This window comes from Carettochelys insculpta, chromosome 27, assembly GCF_033958435.1.
Source record: "Carettochelys insculpta isolate YL-2023 chromosome 27, ASM3395843v1, whole genome shotgun sequence".
NCBI lineage: Eukaryota > Metazoa > Chordata > Testudines > Carettochelyidae > Carettochelys > Carettochelys insculpta.
The window spans coordinates 3,088,924-3,115,335 of record NC_134163.1 but is presented as its reverse complement, the minus strand read 5'-3'; the positions used below and the strand labels follow the sequence as shown (position 1 = coordinate 3,115,335).

At 52.4% G+C, this 26,412-nt stretch overlaps 1 protein-coding gene across 1 annotated transcript; it reads left to right on the top strand.

The window, feature by feature from the left end:
* Positions 1 to 12,806: 12,806 nt before the first annotated feature.
* Positions 12,807 to 23,908, top strand: LOC142002465 (uncharacterized). Its single transcript, XM_074978606.1, has 3 exons — positions 12,807 to 13,044; positions 13,301 to 13,497; positions 21,986 to 23,908. Exons 1-3 carry the CDS (start codon positions 12,872 to 12,874, stop codon positions 23,479 to 23,481), a joined length of 1,866 nt encoding a protein of 621 aa, XP_074834707.1. The 5' UTR covers positions 12,807 to 12,871; the 3' UTR covers positions 23,482 to 23,908.
* Positions 23,909 to 26,412: the final 2,504 nt, after the last annotated feature.

Sequence of the window (26,412 nt, the reverse complement as noted above, 5' to 3'; positions counted from 1 at the left end):
GCACAGAGCTGATGGGAATAAGGGGACTTCGAAGTAGGCAGGGTCCTTTCGAAAAGGAGCCCCATCAGGATGAGACGCGAGACACGTCAATTTCGAAGTGCCACGGCTGCCCACATGCTAATGAGGCGCTAAATATGCATTTCACCACTTCATTAGTAAACTTCGAAATGGCCATTTGCGTGGCCATTTCGAAGTTTGGGGCTAGTGTAGACATAGCCTGTGAAAGAAAAAGGAAGTGATACTAGTTGAAGCAGCTTGTTAAGTGCATTGGCCCTGCATATGTCTTGGTTATATAGCTGTAAGTTTAACTTAGTTTCAGAGCTGCATGGAATACTTTGCCAATGCTGGAGAGAAGGCAGCGCACAGAAAGATATGAGGGATGCCCACATCATTACTGTCTACAAGAACAAGGGTGACAAAAGCAATTGTAACAACTATTGTGGCACCTCCCTTCTCAGTACTGTGGGGAAGGTATTTGCACGTGTTGTTTTGAAGAGGCTCAATACTCTTGCAGAGAGAGTCGACCCTGAGTCTCAGTGTGGGTTCAGAACTGAACAGTCCACCATAGACATGTAGCAGCAATGAAGGGTCCTGCGGCACCTTATAGACTTATAGAAATTTTCTGTTAGTCTATAAGGTGCCACAGGACCCTTCATTGCTGCTACAAATCCAGACTAACATGGCTACCCCTCTCACACTTACCATAGATATGGTTTGCTCAGAGAGACAACTCCAATAAAAGCACAGGGAGCAGAACAAATCTTTGTATATTGTCTTCATCGACCTAACCAAGACATTTGATTTTCTCAGCAAAAAAGGTCTGTTTGCAACTCTGGCAAAAAGAATGGCCATCCCCCAACTGTGCTCGGTATTAGTAGAACAGCAAAGCACATTGATATCAAAATAGCACAGCTCCTCATATGCTAAGGAAACACCGAGTATACATTCCAGTATTTCATTAATAAACTTCAAAATGACCATTTACATACCCACTGCCAAGTTTGGAATCAGCGTAGTTACAACCATGATGCTTTAAACGAGGGAGCCCTGTGTAATCAATGCCTGATGCAGCGATGGCGACTGCCCTGTCCCCCACAGCAACCCAGAGCCCTGGTGAGGTCTCACAACTCCCACACTGAGTGTCAGCATAAATTGTGATTCTACAACAAGGTGTTTACAGGGGAGCAGATCTCGGGGCTGACTCGCTCCCCACGAGGCTTTGCCTGACAGGTGTCACACACGCGCCCTTTGCATTCCCATGCAGATGAGCTCTGGCAGACACACCCCTCCCAGCCTGCAGCAGCGTTGCGTTCCTGCCGCCGCGCTCCCTACCTATGGATTGTTGTTACTATTAAACAACACTGAAAAGTCCGTTCCGAAGGAGCAGTCGGGGCCTTTGCACAATCTGCGCGTTTAAAACAATCCCCAGGGCTTTGCAGAGTGTCACAGCACAAGCACAGGGGAAAGTGAAGCTGTGAGCACAAGGCAGCTCCACCCCACAGGGCCTGCCCAGCGCTCAGTCCAGTCCCTCCTCCTCGGCTCGGCAGCTGGTCGTCCTCCTGCACATTCTCCGCCCTATGGCTCAGCTGGAGGCTCAGGCGTCCCCGGGAGCATCACCGCAGCCTTTTCCGGTTTCTGCTCGAGCCCTTGCTGAGCGGTGAAGCCGCAGCCCATATCTGTGCGCCTCAGCCCCCACCCCTGGGTCAGGCCGTGGCCCTCACGCTCACTTGGGGGAGCAAAACAGAACGTGCAGCTAGAATCTGAACCCCCTTTTGTGTGCAGCTCCCGGCACTGTCCACAGACTGTCCCACTTGCCTTGGAAATGGGCCATCGCTCTCACCCTGGCCACTCTGCGCCCGCAGAGGCCAGAGCTAAAGCATCCCGGCTCTGCAATGGCCAGTGAGGGGCTTCGCTCCCAGGGAAGCCGAGGGGAAGCCGCTCTCCCAGGGTACCCGGCCGGCGCTATCTCCACACCGGTAACGTCTAGAGTGATGCCGGGGGTGAAGCATCGTCCTCGCTGTCAGACACACAGAGCTGAGTTCTACGAGCTCTGAGCCCGGCGATCCCCCCGCACTTATGGGTGTAAAGCCGCCGCGCTGGGCCCCAAGGCCTTGGAGCTCCGCAGAGAACCAGCCTTTTCTCTGGGTGACTGCTGGGTGCTGGCGTGTGCGCTGGGAGGGGAACAGACACACGGCTCCCAGCACTGGGCCCAGTCCAGTCTGGGCCCCTCACCTGCTCAGTCTCCCCAGCCTTGTACTGCAGCCCAGCGGGGGCTTTTCCTCGGCATCACACACCTGCCTGACAGCTGCCCACAGGAGCTCGCTCTGGGCGATCACTTTGCTACAGGCGAGCTGCCGAGGTGACTGGCCTGGGGGACCAACGACCATGTGACTTTACCCACAGCCTGGGGAACGGCCGGGACAAACCCCTCCTGCCTCACTCCCAGGGGAGTTTGGCGCCCGGCACCTCTGGAAATTCCACTGGGCCCCATCTGCAGCTTTAGACTTTAAAACCCCCTGGAAACTCTGGGCCTGAGTGAGCTGCTGCCCGGGCTCCGGTTTTTAGCTGGAACCTCTGGTTGAAAAGGAAACTGGCAGTGTCCAGTCAGCACACAAAGTCCAGGCACCAGCAGCAACCGGCCCCAACATGGGATGGGGCGAGGGAGCAGCAGTGCTGGGAGGGGTCAGTCTGTGCCGCGGGGTCACTGCCAGGGACAGCGATTCCCTGTGGCTGCGCTGGGAGGGGGCAGATTGTCAGGGGAGCCGCGTTTGTCCCCCCAGGGTTGGTACCGGGACTGAAATAAGGGCAGGGGGGCCTGGAGAAGGTGTGGGTGAAAGTGAAGAGATAGGACCTGTCAGTCACATTGTAAAATGAGACCTCGCCCGCCTCGTAGTCCCGGAAAATCCCCACCCGGCCGGGCCTGGCGCTCACGGGGACGGGGGTCGGGGGACAGGTGAGGGCCTTGTATCCCCCGTCCCTCAGCCACACGGCCCAGTATCCACCCCCATGTGACAGTCTGACCTGCCCCTTCCTGCTCACAGATCCCCTGCAAACCCCCAGCGCCCACTCAGTCTTGTCTCCCACCTCCACCTCCCAGCAGCACATCCCAGCCGTCTGCACCATTACCCAAAGGGCAGGAGAAGCAGTTGTACCAGGTGTCAGGGGCCCCAAGGCTCCAGAACTCCATTTTGCTTAACAATGTTGCATAAAGGGACCCATGGAAATGCGCCGCCTCATTCTTATTCTAACGTTAACGTCAGCGCCATTTTTCGTGCATCAGCTACACTAGTAAGTGTGACCAGACTGAAAAGAATTCTGATGTTACATTCATATCTTAATATATTGGGCGGGAGGGGGGTTGTGACTGTGCTGTCCCCGAACCCCACCTGTTTTCAATCCTCCCCTGCAGAAAAGGGGTCAGGAGGCCCTGAGACAAAGGCCCAAACTCCTGGGACTCTGGCGCAAAGCTCCGCCCAGGGGCCGGCAGCACGTTGGGCGGGGCCCGACGCCATTCTGACCGGAAAGCGCAGAGAGACGAGCACCTCAGCTGGAGAACTGGAGCTCCAGCCAGACACTGGCACTTGTGGGTTCCGCCCCGACCCAGCCCAGGGAAACTGAGGCAGGGACCGGGGCAGCTCTGCTGCAGGCCGCCGGCGTTGCTACAGCGCTGAGGTCCCTCAGTGGCCACAGGTGGAGTTATCGGCACCGAGACCCATGTGAAAATCCCACCAGGCATCTCTCGGTGTCACTAGGGGCCCGCGTGCTCTGAGCACGTGGCTTTAAATGAGACGCCCGGGGGGGGGTTAGTGTCAGTCTGTCCCCTCCAGATGATTTTAATGTGTTCGTGTGACGCTGGCTCAGCTGCAAAGCCGGCGAGGAAGAGAGGAAAGTCCCCGCTTGCTCCAGCCTCCTCCTCCGTCTCCAGCGAGAACCTCCGGGGTGCGCCGGGCTCCCCAGCCCACTGCAGAGCAGCCGGGAGACAGGGGGCAGAAGGGCTCTTCTGTGGGCCGCTCTCCCCGCGCCCGAGGGACGCCCCCGGGACTCAGCTCCGCACTGAGTTGTGAATGAAAAGCCCCGCGCAGCGCGGAACAGCCCCTGTCCCACGTCCCGGGTCCCTCTCCCCGTGGCCGGCCCGGCCCCTCTGCGCACCCCAGCGGCAGACCGAGGTGGAGAGGCAGCTGGTGGCGTGGGAGTTCCTGGCTGAACAAGAGCGCCTCCTGCTGGCCCGGCTGGGAGAGCTGGCCCAGGAGATCGGGCGGAGGGAAGAGAAAAATGCCACACCAGCTGGGAGAGGAGATTTCTGGGCCCAGCGCCTTCAACACACAGCTGGAGGGGACGTGGTAGCAGCCGGTGCTGGAACTGCTGCAGGTGAGAGGGCACTGGGCATGCCCAGGGCTCTATTAAGGAAAAAACTGAAGATGCAGGCCCATAACAATTTAGGCAGAAACTTTTTGGAGACATTTTAAGTGCACACTCCAAAATCTTCATTAGCCTGTGAGGGGCCACAGAACTTCTAGTTGATTTGAAGTACTCACATCTTAGGTGTACACTGATGTTGTGTGCTCTGTAGCACAATCCTGGACTCTTATCAGCATCATTTCTGCCCACAACACTCCCAGTGCCCCTCAGAGTCCAGCTACTCAGTGTCACCGCTAGTTGGGACCAGTGGGAATCGGGCCTCGATCGCTTATGGCGGGTAAATGCCCCGACAGGACAACCAGCAGCAAATTTGTGCTTCACACTTATAAACCAAGTTACGATGTACTTCGGGCGGCCGCCCCTGCTCTTCTAGTCGGACGATGGCCATTTATGCACGTTTCTACAAGAAGATGGAATTTGCACGATTAACCGCTCCTTTGCCCATAATCTGGTGCATGATGGGATACAAGGGCTGGTCATTAACAGTCCACTCCATCATGGCATTCCTTGTATTCCGCTCGACTGCGGCTCCCTTCACTCGTGGGTGTGTTGAGGGCAGCAGATGTACAGGGAATCACCAGCTCCCAGGGTTGCCAAATGACACATTCGGTTTAAAATAATGAACAATTGTAGGTAGATGGTGTTTCCAGAGAGCCCAAGTCATGTTAAAGACACGGCCATTTACTGCCCCTTCACCTCAATAGATGGCACCAGGGTAGTGGCGGGCAGTAGGTGTTTAGGAAAAGATGCAACTCTCCCCCTCACCCACGCAGGTGTTGGGTTTGACTCTAGGATCCCACAGAGTTCCAAGTTCAGAATCCAATCCACAAGTTGTTAGCCGATGGCCAAGGATGTTTGGTGAGGTGCCAGCTATGCCCGTTTTACACCATCCGTGACTTTAACCACTAGGATGCACTGTCCCTTCACGGCGGGCAGCCCGGGCCAGGCTGACGAATATCCCAAGGTCCTAAACACCCATGACTTTAACTGCTAGAGCTCAGAGCCCCTTCGCAGTGGGCAGTCAACACTGACTGACAGGTGCCCCAATGGCAGCACTAAGAGCCTTTCCACACCTGTGACTTTAACCGCTAGGGTGCACTGTCCCTTCGCGGCGGGCAGTCAGGATTGACTGACAGGCGCCCCAAGAGTTTGCCCCGTGGTGGCAGCACAACTCAATGCTAGGCTCTTAGTACTCTCACCTAATGGCCAGGCTTTATAGCCAAAATGGCTGAGGTTCTTTAATTGTGATGGCTGCTTTACAGTAACCCAGGGAAACAAGTCAGGCTTATGCACAAACGGTTACCAAAATTTATTAAACTAGATTCTAATCATGTGGTTACAAAATTGCTAGTGCCTACTTATTTAAATGTATAGATGTTACACACACAAACAAGTTACAAAACTGAAGCCACGATCCCAAAGAAAGAAAACAAAGTATAGAGCTCTATTTCAAAATATGTGTACACTAAAGATAGGAGATCAGGTGTGGGTGCTTCTTACCCTCCTTGCATCTCTCGATTCCAGCGGTGCCAAGCCAGGATCGGTCACTCAATTCCGCGGAAAGACGAATAAGGGACAAGGCTTTAGGACCCTTTTAGCTGCAGAAGCCTTGGGAGGCTGTCACTTATCTGACCAGCAGATAGATAGTGGAAAGCACTCAAAATCATGGTGCTGTAGGTCCCATACTTATATCTCTGTACTCCTTTATTCTCTTTCTCCTTTCTTATGCCAAATTGGGGCTGGTCTGTCTGGGTGATGCCAGCTCTCGCAAGAGTAGTTTACACTTGCAAGGGAGAGAAACAATAAGTTTCGACTACTGGACATTCCTTTTATTAGGGTAAATATTTTCCCACCTAGGATGTTGGTGTGTGTGCATCACGTTATTTAGTAGGGGCTAAGAGCCATGTCTGTCACAGCTTCTCTGTCTGCTGTGAGCCTAATCGTTGTATATGTTCCCAGAGGCACATTGTAGCAGCACACCTGTGCTTTCTCACAGCTTCAAAGGCTGTGCTGGAATTTATGTTAAGTGCCCTGTTGTTTTGGCTCCCTTGTTTTCCCAGCAATGCTGGTCTGAGAGGGAGCTGGCTGTCTGGCTACACAAGTATCCTTTATTGAGGTACAGAATTACAGCTGGAGCTGGGTGCCTCCGGAGAGGGACCCCCGCCCCCCAAAATTCACTGACAATTATACTCTTTACAGTTCATAACACCGCCCATACCCCAGTCCAAAGTCCAATCCCCTAATTTGAGTAGGGGTCTTTACTACTCCTCATTGGATGATTCCGTTGCTAAGAAGACAGTCTGTTGCTGGGTGTTTGATCTTCTTTAGGAGGCGGTTATCTCGACTCCCTATGTTCTTTCATATCTACTTCGCAAACTCCCAATTAGTACAATACCAGCCAGTTTTCACTGGTTCTGCAGCAGCTGTTTTCAGCATTCTTCTCAGGTCAGCTTGACCTTGGGCCTAAGGCTTCAGCTACTTTAGCTACTAGTGCTAAGCTAAGAGAACAAACTCTTTAAAACATGCATATATAATGACCTATAAATGATTTTCCCACAACAGTCCCCCCTTTGATTTTGTAGGCATCCCTGCCTACTCTTATTACAATTTGTGTTACATAAGTATTTTACAATAACCTTGCACAGAGCGTGTTAACATATTTTGCAACCAGTTACCTTCAGGGGCGGTGTAGGCAGCTTGTGCCCTGGCTCTGGCATGGGCCTCTGCCTTTACCCCCCTCTCACAGATTTTATAGCTACTATTATTTACATACACACAACATCGGGATCCAACTAGAGCACAGACTTCCCCTTGGGAAGCTAGGAGGTAATCTAAAGCCAACTGGTTTTGGAGGACCATTTGCCTAACTTTTCCCAGTTCCTTATCGATGGCATGAAGGGCTTTGGTTGTAGCATTGGCTACTTTCTCCAAAGCTTCCTCCAGCTTCCGGATTTTCTTCATCGCAAAGGCCATACCCAAACCTGGGGTCGTGACTCCCCAATACCATTGCACATTCATTATCTCTCGGTAGTTTCGGACTTTGCTACCGGGTAGACGGTCTACTATCCAAATGGCTGGGAAGGCTGCCCCAATATAGCAGGTTCCACTCCAACTTATGGGCAGGGTTTTATATGCCCTTTGGCCACATATGAAATAATGGCCAACCTTAGCTGTTAAGGCTTTACTGCATTGGGGTTTCATCATTTACTGCAAATAGTACCTGAAGATGTTAAGGTTGTCAAGGCCTTTATCTTACACCAAACCTCATTCTGGACAATGCTTATCTCGCACCTGCTTTTCCCCACTCGGCCTTCTGTGCCATTGCACTTCCAATAATATTCTCCAACTGAGGTTATGGCTAAACGAACATCTCCTAGGCCATTAAACCCTTTATCATACCATGTATTATTTTGGCCCAATTTACCAAACCATGTTCCATTCTTCTGAGTGTTATTTAGTGGGACTGGAATCATTGGGACACCTCCTTTTGAATGTACAGGGCTATGAGCACATATCCAACATCTGTGGTGTTAAATTCTAGGGAAGCTTGGTTCATTAAAAGCATAAACGTATTTGAGCCATATAGGCTATAGCTACCAGGTATTAAAAACAAAACTAAACATAAGTTCAGCAGGATTTGTTTGGCCAGCCCCATTGGACTGTTCTTCAGGGCTTCGTTGCTTTCTTCACTTATCGCTGGCAGGTTTCCTGGGCTGCAGTTGGTACCTTAGTCTTGGTTCCTCAGGTTCGTCTGCTTCTGGGCCTGGATTGCTGGTACCATGTCTGCGGTGCTCCTCTTCAGGACCCGCCTCTGTAGGAGCTGGAACCAGTTTGCAGTGGGAGGTGTGGCTCCAGGTCAGCAGTCCCTCACACTTTACAGCGGTATGGGTGGTCAAAAGGGCTTGGCAGGGGCCCTTCCACCTTGGTTCCAGGGCAGTCTTTCGCTGGTGGACCTTTACACAGACCCAATCTCCTAGTTGCAGCTTATGGCACGGTTTGATCGGGGCCTCCAGGAAAGCGTCCTTGACCTGTGAATGACAGGACTGCACACACCTCATCAGTTTCTGACACTACTTAACTGTGCTTGCTTTGATAAGTGTGGTATTGGCCTGGTCAGTCTTCAGGCTGCTCAGCTGTTTCTTAGGGCAGCCACACACAATCCCATAGGGACTAAGTCCAGTGAAGTGAGTACCTCTATTACTGGAGATCACAAGGGGTATTTTCCAGGATGGGATAAAGTGATTTAGAAGATTTTTAGCCACTGTGATGGCATTAGCTTTCCTCCATGGATAAGCTTTTACCCATCCCGAGAACAACCAAACAATAACCAGTACATATTCAAAAGATTTACATTTGGGTAGTTGAATGGAGTTCATTTATAAATTTAAGAACAGTCCTAAAAGGCAGAGATCTGGTTGCCAGAACTGTCTTTACAGGTTTGCCCATATTATAGGCTTGGCAGACAGGGTAAGCCAGACAGTTGTTTGGGCCACTTAGAAGAATTTGGTTTGAAGTACTCACATCTTAGGTGTACACTGACGTTGTGTGCTCTGTAGCACAATCCTGGACTCTGCCAGCATCATTTCTGCCCACAACACTCCCAGTGCCCCCTCAAAGTCCAGCTACTCACTGTCACCGCTAGTTGGGACCAGTGGGAATCGGGTCTGGATCGCTTATGGTGGGTAAATGCCCCGACAGGACAACCAGCAGCGAATTTGTGCTTCACACTTATAAACCAAGTTACGATGTACTTCGGGCGGCCGCCCCTGCTCTTCTAGTCGGACAATGGCCATTTATTCCCATGTTTCCACAAGAAGATGGAATTCGCATGATTAACCGCTCCTTTGCCCATAATCTGGTGCATGATGGGATACAAGGGCTGGTCATTAACAGTCCACTCCATCATGGCATTCCTTGTCTTCGGCCCGATTGCGGCTCCCTTCACTCGTGGGTGTGTTGAGGGCAGCAGATGTACAGGGAATCACCAGCTCCCGGGTTTGCCAAATGATACGTTCAGTTTAAAAGAATGAATAATTGTAGGTAGATGGTGTTTCCAGAGAGCCCAAGTCATGTTAAAGACACGGCTGTTTACTGCCCCTTCACCTCAATAGATGGCACCAGGGTAGTGGTGGGCAGTAGGGGAATTTTCAACTCTTACTAAGGAATCTTTGACTCTACCCACAACACCTACAAGCAAGTTCAGTTTGCACAGCCCGTTCATAAGATTCATGCATTTTTCTGCAGCCACCTGATTAAATAAGTAGGTTAACTTTAATACTCCATCTACAACAGGTTGCAAAAATAGTTGCTAGCTCAGCCCTTTAAATTACTGCAGATTTGTGTAGCATTTACAATTCTGAACAAATTGCCTTCAATTGTCTGTATCGTAAATGTCAGTAAGAAGGCTGTGATTATGTACTAAAACTTTTACCAAGATAAGCTATTGAGATAAGCTGGTGTTTAACGGAAAGATCACATTACAAATAAGCACTGGATCTGTCATCTGTTTTACAGTCTTACGAATGATAAGATTTTCTAGGGTGTACATCATTATCACTTTGATCAATCGTCCTTTTTAAAATTAAACTATATATAAGAGAACAATATTAAATATTCAATTGTCGTCATGTTAGCTATAAATTGTCATCAAGGGTCACATTGTCACGGGAATTATCTTATTCTAACCGACAAAAGTCTCATTTAAATAGAAAAATCTGATTGATTTTTTTCAAAGTTTTAACAAAATAGCTAGTAATATAATATCGAGTAGTGTCATAGTATTATTTCATATAGAACATGGATGGAGACTCATAAATCTATTTGCCCCATGCAGGGTAAAATGAAAAAACCAAAATGTAGGTGGGAGAAGGTGAAAGCGAAGAAAGAGGAAGAGAATAAAATGAAGACATTGCTAGCTACGACAAAGAGACGAATAGACTTTTGTTCTTGGCAAACAAGAAGTGAAGGCAGGGGCACTACAAAGGATATGGATACATTAGTGACTGTGATCCGGGCTTCAGAGGCAAGTGATACCTGAGACAATGTCAGCAGTGACATTGCCAGTGGGAAGCCTCAGTAGAAACCTGCGTTAAACAATCTGGGAATCTGAAGTTTCCAGCTGATCTAGGACAGTGGAACGTGTGGGAAGGTTTGTGTGAATACTCTTGCATGAAAGGGGTAAATCAAAGTCAGCACATGGATGGTAACTTTGATGCTTCTGAGAGACCATTCCCTGGTGAAAAGGTCAAGCACCGGTCTACACAAGCATTGGTTTCTCCAGAACGACACAATGGTGAGCCAATGCAGTGCGAATCATTCTGTGCTCCTTGTAAGTTATTTGCAAATGTGTACGAAAGAGCACGCCCAGCTGGGAAAGGAAATGACTAGAAATCACAGGAGTCCCGGAGCTCCCACCCCCCAAACCTGTCCTTAGCCCGGCCCCGCCCACAGCCTGGACCCCACCCAGACCTCTCATAGCCCCGCCCCCAAACCTGTCCGGAGCCCGGCCCCGCCCACAGCCTGTGTCCCCACCCAGACCTCTCACGGCCCCGCCCCCAAGCCTGTCCCGAGCCCGGCCCCGCCCACACCCTGTGTCCCCACCCAGACCTCTCATAGCCCCGCCCCAAACCTGTCCTGAGCTCGGGCTAACGACGCCAGCAGAAGGATCCCTCCAGGGATTGAGCAGGAGCTGAGAAGAAGGCGGACTCTTGTGGCTAATGGCCAATAGCGAGACAGATTAGGATTTTCTGGCCAATGAGGAAACGAGATTGGCTCGGTCTAGCCAATGGCCGTGAGGATTGCCTGGATTGACAATCTTGTACCAGAGGACGGGATCAGAAAGGGCGACCAATGGCAGGGAGGGCTGAGCCAATTGGTCAAATTCGGAAGAGGATTGGTTATCCTACCGACCAATGGCGGATCTGGGAGGCAGGATGACAGCCAATGGGGGGAGCGGGGCGGGACAAATTGAAGGCGCGCGGGACTGGGCTGCAGCGGCGGACGCTGGTTGCTGTGAGGCGCTGCCGCAGCGCTGGGGGTGCGGGTGTCGGTTGGCCCTCGGGCCGGGCGAGGGAGGAGCTCGGCGGGGCCATTGACCGCACGAAGCGCTGCCGCGGGAATGGCCGGCGGAGGGGGCTGAGTTGAGGGGGACAAACGCCCCGCTCCCCTCGTGGCGCTGGAGCCGGAGGCGAAGCTCAGTGTCTGGTTCCCGCCTCTCCCGGGGGGCGGGGCCGGAGGGTTGTTCCCCTCCCCGCCCCAGAACGTTCCCGGCGGCGCTGGAGCGGCCCCGCCCGCGGGGGGTGGGTTTGAGCAGAGCCCGGCGGTGCCCCTCCTCCCTGGCCGGTCCCACCCGCAGCGGCCGGGCCGGGCCGGGCGCGGAAGGAGCGTTACTGCAGCCCCGGCCCAGCCCCAGCAGGAGCAGCCGCCGCTCCGCCCTCCCCACGTGCCCCGGGGGCAGCAGCGGCACCAGGTCCGGTCCCGACCCCGCCCGCGAGCCGGAGGGTTTCTCCCCCGTCCGCCCTTCCCCCTCCGCTCTGTCTGCCGATTACGTCACTTCCCCTCCCCGGTCCCGCCCCCGCTTTCAGCCCGGCCGGCGCAGCCCTTGCGGGAGGGGGCGGGGGAGTCGCGCTGGGACTCGCCGGCCGCGTGTGCGGCTCCGGCAGCGGAGGGGTTAACCGGGGTCCGGCGGGAACGTTCTGCGGCCGCTCCGCAGGTTCACGCGCTGCCACCGCCCGGAGCCTCCCGCCCCCCCCTCAGGGAGCCGCCGCCGGGTGAGGGGGGTCCCGGCCGGGCCGAGAATTGACTCCGCCCCCCACCCCCCGTTTGTCTCTCGGACCCTCTAATATTTAGATTTAGATTTTAGATTGTGATATTTAGATAAGAAGATTTAAATTAGCAAGAGAAATACGTCTAAAGGAAGCAAAAGTATAATCTGATTTCTAACATTACAAGTCAGGATTGTTTATCTTATACAGTCCTTGAACAAGTTCAGGTATAAATAATGTTAAGTGCCAAGAGTTGTGCAAGCAGCTAGACGGGGTCAAACATTCAAGAGTTATGCTTATTACAGAAGAGAAAAAAATTCACATCATATGCCTTTTAGGAAAAAAAAACTTGCTTGTGGAACAGAACACAAAAGTAGAGATTATTCCAAGGATTATTCCAAGGCCAGTCAAATTAATTTCCCTTGAGATTTACAGCTAGAGAATCATGTGCTGCGTGAATTTAATGACATGATATGCTGACAATTCTAAAAGTCATAAAGTGAACATGTATAGCTAACTGACTCGACCTTACAATGATGATCATGTCTGAATGTGACAATAATTTCTTGACTCAGTAAGAAGTGGATGTGATTGCAGACATCATGCTTTGTGTATGAGTAGCAATCTAGTCATCTACAGTATACTGTAAGAATTAATCTGTTTCTGTGTAATATACAGGAATTCTTTGAATGGAGACCTCAATGGAAGCAAATGGGACTGTGCTTCTAAATCATCTAGACACTTTTCTGACCCCCCGTGCCAACGCCTCCCCCTGGTCCCAGCCAGGCCGCCCCGTTCTCCGGCCGCTCCGCCTCGTCCTGCTGCCCGCGCGGCCCCGCTCCCCCCCGGCCTGGACCCTGTGGTGTGTTACTAATCATGTGACGTGTCCATGGGACACACTCCAGTGCGCAGCAGTGCTGGAGCTCAGGACGTGTCTGGAGAGAAACGAGGATGGATTTGGGATCTGACTTGTGCGGGGCGGTTCTGTGAGACTCGAGCGTTTCCCCAAATGTCCATGTGCAGCACGTCTGCCCCAGGGTGCGAGTGTGGGGAACCGAGGGCGCAGAGCAGCTTCCAGCCCTGTCTGAAATGTCTCCATTGCCATTCTCCCCTGCCAGGTGCAGAGCCCCCAAGTTTGGCTCCAGAGCAGCCCTGGCCCTGTGGAGACAGAGCGAGGACATGGCGGTGGCGACGGTGACCTTGGAGGAGGTGGCTGTGTGTTTCTCCCAGCAGGAATGGGGGCTGCTGGCCCCAGGGCAGAGAGCCCTCTACAGGGAGGTGATGCAGGAGAATTACCAGACCATGCGTTGGCTGGGTGAGGAGTCCTGTCTCCAGGGGTGTCAGAGGCTGTGTGGGCTCCAGAGGGGCTGGGTTGGCTTTGGTTCAGGATCCCTCCCTGCCCTTGTCCCCAGTGTCAGGAGTGTGAGCCCCAGGAATCACTGGCTCCGCTGTGAGAGACTGTCTCCTCCACAGCCCCTACCAGGGGAAGCAGGTTCAGGAACATGGCAATGGTGCTGCTCTTCCCACAGCCCAGGTCTCCATGTGCTTCCCCACCATCTGCCTTGGCTGGAGGTGCGAGTGGAGGGGCGCAGGCAGGAACGGCAGGTACCAGAGCTGTGGGGCTGGGTGCAGCTGCTCTTCGTGCCTGCAGGGTACCCCTGGGGCCAGTGTGCTGCACCCCGCTGGCTTTTACCGTTTAGGGGGAGTTCTTGAACAATCAAACACAAACTCCCAGACAGATGCACCAGCTCTCCCATGTACAGTAGATGGCTTTCTCAGGAGTCACTGGTGGGTACCAGACACAGGGCAAACAGGTTATGAGTAACGTGTGCCCAAGTTTGGATGCAATGTCACTCCCCATAGGTCTCATAACACACCTCATCCAGTGTCCTTGGCCTGCATTGATATTGAGGGTTATGAAGATGGTTGGGAGGTGCCCGGCTAGGTCATGTGACACCTGGTGGGGCCAAACCTGGGCAGTGAGTTGTAAAACTGTGAAGGCAAAAGCGCAGCTAGAATCTCAGCCGGAGTTTGTGGGGGAGGCGGAGACGGGGGCTGTAAGGAACACCCTCCAGCCGCACTTCTGCTAGTCTCCTTCCCGCACCAAGGGAAATGCGCCAGGTGTGGCTGGAAAGTGAGTCAGCAACAAGCCCGTGATACAGGAGGAAAGTGTTAAACCACGCAGAGACACTGCTGCTGGCAGAGTAGAACTGAGGCAGTTGAGGGGGAGCCCAGCTGCAACAACAGCCACATCCCCCAGAGAGCAGCACAGCCAAACACCGCCATGGCTGGCTGCAGGAGTAGCAGCTCTTGTGGGTCACTGGTAGGACCCACCCAGCCACAGGCAGGCAGGGGTCGCAGAGGGGGAGCCTGGGCAGGATCTGAAGCAGCCAGCCCAGGACTCGCCTCGCAGCTCAGACAACTTCCTCTGCCTCCTGCTGATTCAAGTAGCGCATCAGAGCCAAAGAGACGGAGGAACCAGGCCCCAGCCAGGAGTTTTGTGGACAGAGCCCTTGGGGAGCCAGAGCTCTGCCAGAGCCTTTCTCTCCAAGTTCTAGTGACCTGCCATGTGGCAGCTGCCGTCTGAGCCCTGCCTGGGGGCCTCGGTTTAGGCCCTGCCAACCCTCACAGAGCTCACGTTTTGAGTCAAGCAAAAACATAGAGAAGTCCTGTGGCACCTTAAAGACTAACAGATTTTCTGGAGCATTAGCTGTTGTGGGCAAAGGCCCAATTTGTCAGATGCCTGGAGCAGAAATTCCAGAGGCCAATAGAAATATACAGGCACAAAAAAAGGAGGGAGTCCCAGTCAAGAAGAAGGCCGGAGTTAATGAGAGCAATTCAGTCATGGAGGATGTGGCCCACTTCCAACTGCTGATGGGGCGGTGTGATCAGCCAGAGCAGAGAAACTGCTTTGTACTTTGCCAGCCGTTCCTGGTCTGTGTTCAATCCTAAATGGATGGTGTCACATTTGCAAATGAACTGCAGCTCTGCAGTTGCTCTTTGAGGTCTGCTTTTGACATTTTTGTGTTGCAAGATGGCTACTTTTAAATCTGCTCCTGAGCATCCCAGGAGGTTTTGTATGTTACCATTCCTGGTATCTCATTTGCATCCATTTATTGTTTTACATGGAGACTGTCCAGTTTAGATGTGCAGGCGAAGAAGCTCCGCTGGTTAAAATAAAATTAGACTATAAGTGGAGATACACATCTCCTAGAACTGCAGGGGACCTCGAGAGATCATCTAAGTCCAGTCCCCTGCCCTCTTGGCAGGACCAAGCACCATCCCCGTCATGTATTTGCCCCAATCCCTAAATGGTCTCGTCAAGGATTGAACTCTCAACCCTGGGTTAAGCAGGTGTTGTAGTGTCATTGGTGGGTAGAGATGGCACGGAGGTTTGTGGAAGGGTGTGGTTTGTGATTTACAGTGTTGTGGTCTATAGTTGCTGGTGAGAATTGTTTCAGGTTGGTGGGCTGGCTGTAGGCAAGAACAGGCCTGCCTCCCAAGGTCTGTGAGAGCGAAGGATCGTTGTCCAGCATGGGTGGTAGGTCCCTGATGGTGCATTGGAGAGGCTTTAGTTGGGAGCTGTAGCTGATGGCCAGTGGTGTTCTGTTGTTTTCTTTGCTGGGTCTGTCTTGAAGCAGGTGGCTTCTGGGTACACATCTGGCTCTGTCAGTCTGTTTCTTCACTTCCTTAGGTGGGTATTGTAGTTTCAGGAAAGCCTGGTAAAGGTCTTGAAGGTGTTTGTCTCTGTCTGAGGGATTGGAGCAAATGTGGTTGTACCTTTAGTGCTTGGCTGTAAGTGGCTCTCTGGAGTGTGTGGGTGCCTGGGTTTGTCTGTTTATTTGGTGTTTGGAGTGCTGAGCTGTCTGTGTGTGTGTTTGAAAGGCCACGTGCTCAGGCTGGCCACGTGCTCAGGCTGCGTGCGGATTGGCTGAGCAATAGTCAGAGGGAGGGGCTCTCTCAGGTAGGCCAGAGCTCTAAAGCCCTGCTGGCAAGCGACCAGGGAGCATGCGAACAAGAGGGAGTTTTGAGAGGGGAGTTTAGCGGGGAGCTTAGAGGGAGCTAGTTACTACTTCAGGTGTAAGAGGCAGCATCATCCCCAACTGCTGGCTGGAGCTGAGGGACCCGCTGCAGCATGAGGAGCCGGGGGGCGAGATTGAGGGATGTCAGTGATGGGCAAGTGGTTTGGGGGCGTCTGGTATGGCTGTGAGGATGGCAGCACCCACAGAGGCTGTTTGCAGCGTGCTGGCCCAGATTGCATGGCTTCCAGGCCCAGTTCTGCGCTCCCTGCATGCACACACCGCACCAGATCTGTGGGGCTCCGGGGACAGCCGTAGCCAGACGAAGAGTTGGTAGCTTTGGCTGGGACCCAGGGTGTGACTGGGCTTCGAGATTGGTGCCTTCCTGGAGGACGTGGGCCTGCAGCAGCGTGTGGCCAGGTGCGGAGAGGCCAGGGGAAGGGGGAACTGGGGGCAGCGAGAACTGATAGCGGGCAGTGCGGTGCAGTCGGGAGACATGGGAGTGGATGAGGTAAAAGGGGACAGGGAGGGAGGATCTGGGGGGTGATGGTAGCTGATGAGAGGCAGAGGGGTGGGGAGGAGGGTCCTGGGGAGGTGAGGTGGTCGTCACGGGGAGCTTTGGGGACATGTGGCACCAGGGAGGTGCAGGAGGTAGTGGGACCGTACCCACGTTCTCCATGCCCCACTGCCTTGTGGGTTGTCCTGGAAAGGAGCAAGGCTAAGGGCGTAAACCCTGAGAGAAAATCCGGAGGGGGGTCCTAAGGCGGTTCTGTGCCAACTTCTGGCATTGACTCGGCAACTTCTGCAGCTGAGGTGGTACCAGATGTAGAGGTTATCCTCTCCTTTGGACTATATCACTAAAGCCGAAAGGGGAACACTGGTGTCTGGGCAGCCCAGGGTCTCAATAATCGCCCAAGCTCGCGCCTGGAGAGGTACTCCAGCATCACTAACAGCGTTGAACCAACACGGGAGGTAACAGATACCGGTTATAAGCTCTTCCTTGATTGGCGTGGAGACCGAGCGCCAGGGGTTGCCTCTGACGGTGGGAGAGATCGTCTGGTTCGAAGCTAAGTCCGATGAGATGATTCCAGCCATCGAAAAAAAGTGCGCTGCGCTCCTGGAGTACAAACGTTCGCCTAGCCAGAATACCCTGCAAGCGCTCAGAGAGCCAGAAAAACAGTACAGCAGATGGCCAGGCGCTGTGCCAACAACTACTAGCTTGAGCTATGCAGCAGCATCCAGACCAGTGCTGACTTTGGTAACCTCAGGGGAATGTACGAGAGCATCAAGAAGGCATTAGGACCCACCCAGAACAAGATGGCACTTCTGAAATCCAAATCTGGTGAAGTTATCACTGACAAAGCCAAACAGATGGAGCGCTGGGTCGAGTACTACTCCAAGCTGTACTCACGCGAGAACATTGTGGTCGACTCAGCCCTCGATGCCGTCAAACTCCTACCAGTAATGGACGAACTGGACCAGGAACCAACTGTGGATGAACTGAAGAAAGCCATTGACAACATTGCAGTAGGAAAGGCCCCGGGCCAGGATGGTATACCACCAGAGGCAATCAAGTGTACCACAGACACTCTCCTGGAACCCCTACATGAGCTACTGTGCCTGTGCTGGAGAGAGGGAGAGGTTCCACAGGACATGCGTGACGCTAACATCGTAACCTTGTATAAGAACAAACTAAACAGAAGCGACTGCAACAATTACCGTGGAATCTCCCTCCTAAGCATCACTGGTAAACTGTTCACTTGCGTCATCCTCGGCAGACTCCAGAAGATTGCTGAGAGGGTGTATCCTGAATCACAGTGCGGATTCCGCGCAGAGAGAGCTACCGTCGACATGGTCTTCTCTCTGAGGCACCTGCAGGACAAATGCAGGGAGCAGAGGAAGCCACTTGAAATTGCCTTCATCAGCCTAACCAAGGCCTTCGACTTGGTCAGCAGGGATGGACTGTTCAAACTGCTCCACAAGATAGGATGTCTGCCCTGGTTACTCAAGATGATCCAGTCTTTCCATGAAGACATGAGAGGAACCGTCCAATACGATGGCACATTATCGGATGCTTTCAGCATCAGGAGCGGCGTCAAACAAGGATGCGTCCTTGCTCCGACATTGTTCGGGATCTTCTTTGCACTCCTCCTTAAACATGCCTTTGGATCTTCAACAGAGGGCATCTTTTTGCACACAAGATCTGACAGGAAGCTGTTTAATCTTGCAAGGCTAAAAGCTAAATCTAAGGTGCGGGAAGTCCTCATCAGAGACATGCTGTTCGCAGATGATGATGCTGTTGTGTCACACACAGAAGACCAGCTTCAGAAGCTGCTGGATCAGTTCTCCAAAGCATGCAAGGACTTTGGGCTCTCCATCAGCCCAAAGAAGACAAATGTACTTGCTCAGGATGTTGCTGTTTCTCCATCAATCAGCACTGACAACTATACGTTAGAGGTCATCCATGAGTTCGTTTACCTCGGGTCCACTATCACTGACACCCTGTCCTTGGAGACTGAGCTAAATAGGAGGATCGGAAAAGCAGCCACAACTCTGTCCATACTCAGCAAGAGAGTGTGGAATAACAACAAGCTGTACACTCACACCAAAATGCAAGTCTACAGAGCCTGCATCCTCAGCACCCTCCTTTACGGCAGCGAGACTTGGACCCTGTACTCCCGCCAGGAAAAGAGGCTGAACGTCTTCCACTTGCGCTGCCTCAGGCGCATCCTTGGAATATCGTGGAAGGACAGAGTGTCCAACACTGCTGTCCTTGAGCAAGCTGGAATCCCAACCATGCACACCCTCCTCAGGCAGCGGCGGCTCCGCTGGCTTGGCCACGTCCACAGGATGAATGGTGGAAGGATCCCAAAAGACATCCTTTTTGGCAAGCTAGCCTCTGGCAGAAGACCTCCCGGATGCCCCCAGCTGCGCTACAAAGATGTTTGCAAGAGAGACCTCAGGGAAGTAGATATCAAGCCAGACAGCTGGGAGGAGCTGGGAGACAATCGCAGCAGATGGAGGCAGGAACTATTCAAGGGCCTCAGAAGGGTGAGTTGAGGATCAGACAGCTAGCAAAGGAGAAGCGAGCCCACAGCAAGGACCTGCCAGACACCCATTACATATGCAACAGATGCAGCAAGGACTGTCACTCTCGTGTGGGTATTCACCGTCACAGCCAACGCTGCAAATGAGGATGCCAAATGGAACTACAAAGGGTGCATTCCATATTCTACGTAGACTGAAGGATGCTACTACTATGTAGTGTGCCCTGGATGGAAGCTGGAGGCATGGAGGTAGCATAGCGATCTTTGGGTTTCTGGTATAGGGTTGTGTTTATCTGACCATCACTTTTGTGCACAGTAGTGTCCAGGAAGTGGATCTCTTGTGTGGACCATTCTAGGCTGAGGTTGATGGTGGTGTGGAAACTGTTGAAATCACAGTGAACTCTTCAAGCGCCTCTTTCTCATGGATCCAGATGATGCCGGTGATGATGTCGTCAATGTAGCTCAAGTAGCGGAGGGCGCCAGGGGTCGAGAGCTGAGGAAGTTGTTCCAGGTCAGCCATAAACATGTTGCCACACTGTGGGGCCAGGCGGGTGCCCATTGCAGTGCCACTGATTTGAAGGTATAAATTGTCCCCACATCTGAAGTACTGGTGGTGAGGACAAAGTCACAAAGCTCCACCACCACTTGTGCCGTGGTATCATCAGGAATACTGTTCCTAACAGCTTGAAGTCCATCTTCACGTGGGTATTTTGTGTAAGGGACCTCTATATCCATGGTGACAAGGATGGTGGTTTCAAGATCACCAGTGCACAGCAGTTTCCTGAGGAAGTCAGTGGTGTTTCAAAGATAGCTAGGAGTGCTGGTAACATACGGTCTGAGGAGAGAGTCCCCATAGCTAGACAAGGCTGCAGTGCGAGTGCCAATGCCTGAGCTGATGGTGCCTCCAGAATGTCTAGATTTATGGATCTTGGGGCTCTAGGGGTGTGTCTGTGTAGATCTGTTCCTGCGCTTTTGTCAGGAGTGTCTTGAGCAGACGGTGCAGTTTCTGTGTGTGCTGCTCAGAGGGATCAGAGGACAGTAGCCTGTAGAATGTGGTATTGGAGAGCTGCCTGGGAGTCTCCTTTTCATGGTCTGACCTATTCATGATGACAACAGCAGCTCCTTTGTCAGCCTCTTGGATGACAATGCCAGAGCTGTTTCTGAGGCTGTGGGTGACATTGCATTCCGCACGGCTGAGGTCATGGGACAAGCAATGTCGCTTTGCCACAATTTCTGCCTGCGCACAGAAGCGGAAGCGCTCTAGGTATAGGTCCAGTCTGTCGTTTTGATTGCCAGGAAGGATTCCATGCAGAATTCTTCTTCTTGTGCTGTAGGTGAGATGGTACCTGTAGGGCTGTTCAGAGTCTTGTTGAAAGTGTTCCTGGAAAGTGTTCCTGGCAAAATTGGGTGGGGTTCCAGATCCCCACAGAACTGTGTCATGTTTGTGAGGGTGGTGGGGCACAAAGAGAGTCCCTGAGATAGGACAGACTCCTCTGCCGGGCTGAGTGTGTAGTTCGATAGATTGACAATGCTGCCGGGTGAGTTACGGGTACCACTACTGTGGCCCCAAGCGGCAAGTAGGAGGTTAGAGAGTTTACAGTCCTGTAGAGAAGAGCAGTGTGCGTTGTAACTCTCCTGTCTCCTTTCAGTAAAGTCCAGCTATGTGGATGTTTCTGTGGAAGGTTGTTTTTTAGGAGAGGCTCCAGACTTGAGAGCTCCTTGTGATGTTTCCCTGTTTGCTGCACAGGAAGCTGAACAGGTGGTTCCTCAGGTCTGTGGGAGTGTGTGACCAATCTGTCTACACGGTCCGTGCAATGTGTTGTTTGCAGTGAGTGTTTCACCTTCAGTCTGTTGGGTGGGACGTCCACCCATTTGCACTTGGCGAGGAAGATGGTGTCTGTATCTGTGCAGGTTTTTTCATGTATTTGATGGATTCCTGCTCCACATGGCTAAATTCAGAGCCTGCCTGGTGCCGGGTATTGGGTGTAGCTGTGTTAGTTTTATCCACAAAAACACCACCAAATCGAGTGTCTTGAGTTGAGTGGTCCTGTCCTGCCCTGTGATGGAGGGGATGGAACAAGTCAAGAGGGACACTGAGCTGTACCCTAGAGAGTGCAGCAGAGCACTCGGCTACCACAGGAATGAGCTGGGCCATTCATGAGGCAGGGGTGAGGCACCTGTACCCCAGGTGAGTGCGACATGGGATCTTGTACCATCCAGAGCCTGGCCTGTGCCAGGTGGTGAAAGAACCTCTCTGGATCGGCGGCTCATATTCTGGGACTGGAAGAAGTAATGGCCTGGGCCTTCATGAGCAAGATCAACACTTGGTTAATTGCCCCCCAAGCAGGATTTCCAGCTCGCAAAGCTGATGTGATCTCCTGGGTGGAGCGAGCGGAGTAGCTGTGGGTCCCAGATCTCCAGGGCTCTGAGAAAGGGGAGATCATCAGCGACCCCCAGACAGGTGAGCAGTCAGCTCAAGTGACTCAGAAACCGATTTCTGTGTCCTCCTAGATGTTAATTCGGCCTTTTCATCCAGACTGACTGACCCTTCAACCTGTCATCAGCTCCAGCCAGAGGGTGGGTGCAGGGCTGGAGTCCCTCCTCTGGGGAAGGGTTGTGAGGAAGGAGGAGCAGCTCAGTTCATGTTATTTCAATCTTTCAATCTTTCCATCAGCCGTTGGCTGCATTGCCCCTTCAGAGTTTTCTTTTCAGCTGTTTCGTTCTCTCTGTGTCCCAGCAGGTGAGGTGATGCTGCTCAAGAACAACGAGGAGAATCTTCAGCTGGAAGAACCAGAGCAAGTGGCCTCCTGTGGGATGTTCCTGGGAAGCTCTGAAGGTCGTGTTTCTCACAGTCCTGGGCACAGAGAGACCTGTGAGAGTCAGCGTAGCCCAGAAAGGCAGCAGGGAAACCATGCAGGGGAGGGGCAGGATAACTCCAGCTGTGGAAGCAGAGGCGTGAAAAACATTCAAGAGAGCAGACAACAGAAAACCTGTGGGGAAAGCTTCAGTCTTAACAGTCATTGTAGCATCCGCACAGGAGAGAAGCCCAATATCTGCCCTGACTGTGGGAGTAGTTTCCAGCTGCGCTCAGGTCTTATTGATCATCAGAGACCCCACACTGGAGAGAAACCCTTCCACTGCTCTGACTGTGGGAAATGCTTCTCATGGTCCTCAAGTCTTAAACGTCATTGCAGAATCCACATAGGAGAGACACCTTATAACTGCTCTGACTGTGGGAAAAGTTTCAGACAGAGGTCAAACCTTGTTACTCATAGGAGAACCCACAGAGGAGAGAAACGCTTCCACTGCTCTGAGTGTGGGAAAAGCTTTCGGCGAAACTCACACTTTCTCACTCATCAGGTAAGTCACAGCGGAGAGAAACCCTATCACTGCACTGCCCGTGGGAAAAGCTTCAGCAGGAGTGCAAACCTCGTTAAACATCAGAGTATTCACAGAGAGGATAAACCTTTCAACCGCTCTGAGTGCGGGAGATGGTTCAGTGACGTTTCCGGCCTTGATAAACATATGAGAATCGACACCCGGGGAAAACCGTTTCTCTGCTCTGACTGCGGGAGAAGCTTCAGTCAACGCTCATATCTTGTTGATCATCAGAAAACCCACACCAGGGACAAACCCTTCCACTGCTATGACTGTGGCAAAAGCTTCTTGCGGCCTTCAAAACTTAAAAGTCATTGCAGAATCCACACAGGAGAGACACCCTATAACTGCCCTGACTGTAGGAAAAGGTTCAGACGTAGGTCAAACCTTGTTACGCATAGGAGAATCCACACAGGAGAGAGACCCTTCAACTGCTCTGACTGTGGGAAAAGCTTCTCATGGTCCTCAAGTCTTAGAAGTCATTGCAGAATCCACACGGGAGAGACACCTTATAGCTGCCCTGACTGTGGGAAAAGGTTCAGACAGAGGTCAAGCCTTGTTACTCATCGGAGAAGCCACACAAGAGAGAAACCCTTCAACTGCTCTGACTGTGGGAAAAGCTTTTGTCAGCGCTCAAGTCTTACTTATCATCAGAGAACCCACACTGGAGAGAAACCCTTTGACTGCACTTACTGCCAGAAAGGCTTCATTTGGCATTTCCTCCTTGTTGTACATCAGAGAACCCACACAGGAGAGAAACCCTTCACCTGCTCCAACTGTGGGAAAAGCTTTTCTCAGCGCTCCAGTCTTAATCGTCATCAGAGAACCCACGTTGGAGAGAAACCTTTCAGCTGATCTGACTGTGGGAAAAGCTTTTGTCAGCACTAAAATCTAACCGATCAGAGGAACCTTTCAGCTGTTTTGTCTGTCCGGGAACACTCGCACATTGTCAATCATCAGAGAATTCACACAAGAGAATAACCCACTGACTGCACTCACGTGGGTAACCTTCAGTGGCTGCTCGGACATTATTGATCATCAGAGAATTCACACAGGAGAGAAATCTGGTAACTCTCTTTTTTGTCATTTTTGAAGCTGGGCCACCGGCAAAAAAAGTCAGTGAGAACCCCGTGAACTACCACACTACCTCTCATTCCTCAAGGGTGTGGTGTTACGGAGCCATTCAAGTAACTAAAATAAAGTCGACTTGTTCCCGAGATTAACCCATGCTCCTTTATAAAAGAACTAGACAAACTGGAGTTTGTTCAGGACCTGAACTTGATTAATTTTTGGTGTCTTTTTTTAATGAAATAAACTGAAAATGCTTCATTTGAGTTGTTGCTCTAGGGTGTGTCTGGAGAGTAGGGGTCAGTGCATGGGGACTCTGGGGAGAAACCACTGTCCAGGCCCACTTTCACCGCAGAAGCTTTGGGCCCAGGTGAGAAGCACCTCTGCTTGGCTACTGCAATTCCACCAGGTACACCCTGGGGCAGGGCCAGGGTCATCGGTCCTCTGCACTGCCCAGCCAGAGAGGAATGCAGCAAATGTGCACTTACTCCTCACTCCCTGATGGAGGGGAACAGCCAGCCGTGTCCCTTTACAAACTTAGGTGGGAGGGAGCTGCAGCTGTCCCCAAGGGCACCTGGGAGTGGGATGCTCACGGCTGGGATAGTCCTGGGTGGGGGAGAGGGGGCATCCCCAGCCAACCCCTTTCTCATATGGTGGTTGTCTCTTTTCTGTGTGGTCCCCTGAGAAGCCATCCCAGTGCAGCCCATCCATTCCCTGGCACACCCACACTCCAACCTGGCTGTAAGTTACAAGAAGAGAGAGATGCAGACCAAAGTGGGTGGTCCTGGCTCTTACCATTTAGGAGTTCTCGACCAATGGACAAACACAGACTCAGACAGACAGACAGACATTCCCTCAGAGACTCTAGAGCGGATCCCCATGAGAACAGATGGAATTAAAAAGGAACCTGGGCAAGTAAAACGATACAAAACTTCCTGTACAAATGAGATGAGCAAACGTTGCTCGTTCCTCTGCCTTTGTCTGTGCAGTGTTTGTCGTCGCCTTTGCGCCCCGGCAAGGCAGTGGCAGTGATCATTGCTCTGTTCCTTCCTCTCTTTGCTTTGACAATACTCACTGTTGTCAATGTCGGCTGACGTGCAGATGTGTTGTGGTTGGTGCCTGGGGAGTCCCCTAAACCGAGCAATACAGCGTAGGAGCCCTGGCCCTGAGCAGTCAGCAAGGCCCAGCTGCCTTTTTGCAGGACTGAGCAGAACAGCCAGTGCACCGGTGGTTTGCCCTGGCACAGGCTCAGTAACAGAGACACAACCAAAGCAGTGTGGGCTGGGAGAGGGGAGGGGCTACCTCTCTCAGGGTGGGGGAGGGGGATTCAGGCCGACCCACTCCACTGCTCCCCGACCTGGGGTCCTAACAGCAGCTCCTGCCAGGAACCAGTGAGTTTTCTCCCAAGCAATCAGCTCTGGCTGCAGGTCTTCCCGTGCCCTGGCCAAGGACCCCGCGGCCGGCTCAGCTCCAGTGGCCAGGCTGTGGGTCTCCCCAGCCCCAGTCAGGAACCCATGGGCTGGCTCGTATGAGTGGGGAAGTCCACTCGCACAGTGAATAGTGGTAAGTGTGTGTCCCTCGTGTTAGTGAGTACTGGTAAGTGAAGCACTTGTTAAACGAGGGGTGAGTGTTAGTTCCACTTGCTGGGTGTGTCTGACAATCAGGTGCAGATATTCTCGTACTGTGAATTTGAGCACTAGGGTGACCGGATGCAGAGCTCCAGCTGTGCCCTCGCTGGTGCGGAATGAAGAAATAATCCCTTCCCTGGCTCTGCTGGCAGTGCACCGCCCAGTGTCATCCCACATGCCGTGAGCCTTCTTGCTGCACATGCAGCTCTCAGCCCTTTGTGATCCCCAGGGCCTTTTCTGCAGCACTCTCCCTTAGCCAGGCAGTCCCCAGCCAGTGGTGCTGGGCTGGACGAATCCCAGGGAAGTGCAGGATTCTGCACTTGCCCTTGTTCAGCTGCGTCATATTGAAAGAAGATGAACAGCAGCACAGAGTGAAGTGAGAGCGGTGCCACGGTCACGTAGGAAGCCTGGTGCTGAGGCAGAACCTGACCTCAGCTCTCATTCAAATAGCCACCCGGGGTCACAGGGAATTAAGAGAACAGGGCAACTTCCCACTACTCATTCCCTGCAGTCCAAGCTTCTGGCTGGTGGGGGTTTAGGGACGGCCAGAGCAAGAGGTTGTGTCCTGGCCAGCTTGGCTAATAGCCATTGCTGCTCCTTTCCTCCTCAATGAGCTACTGAGCCCTTCTTTGAAGCCAATTACACCTGTGACTCTCACGCCGTCCTGTGGCAGCAGACACCTAGATTGGGTGAGAAAGTATTTCACTGTTGGTTTGTTAAAGTCCTCCGAGTGTCACAGTCCAACCACCTCCCCACTTGAGTTTCTTTCTCTCTACTCCATGCAGCTGACAAAATGGTTTTCATCTGTGAACGCTTCTGCAGAAAGAGATGTTAGTTTTTAAGGTCCTAGAATACAATCTATGGAGCTGCACATCTCAGAGAGCTCGAAGGGACCTCAGGAGTTCACTGAGTCCAGTCAGTTCACTGAGTCCAGTCCCTGTCCTCAGGGCCAAACGCAATCCCTGACAGGCTTTTTTTTTTTTTTTTTTTTTTTTAATTATTTGCCCCAGATCCCCAAATGGCCCCTCAAGAACTTAATTCACAACTCTGGTTCTAGCAGGCCAATGCTCAAACCACTGAGCTCTCCCCA

Coding starts and splice junctions, on each gene's coding strand:
- LOC142002465 (XM_074978606.1), top strand. CDS start 12,872: ATGGAGACCTCAATGGAAGCAAATGGGACTGTGCTTCTAAATCATCTA. Junction 13,045..13,300: donor CCCCCGGCCTGGACCCTGTG/GTGTGTTACTAA, acceptor CTCCCCTGCCAG/GTGCAGAGCCCCCAAGTTTG. Junction 13,498..21,985: donor CCAGACCATGCGTTGGCTGG/GTGAGGAGTCCT, acceptor TCTGTGTCCCAG/CAGGTGAGGTGATGCTGCTC.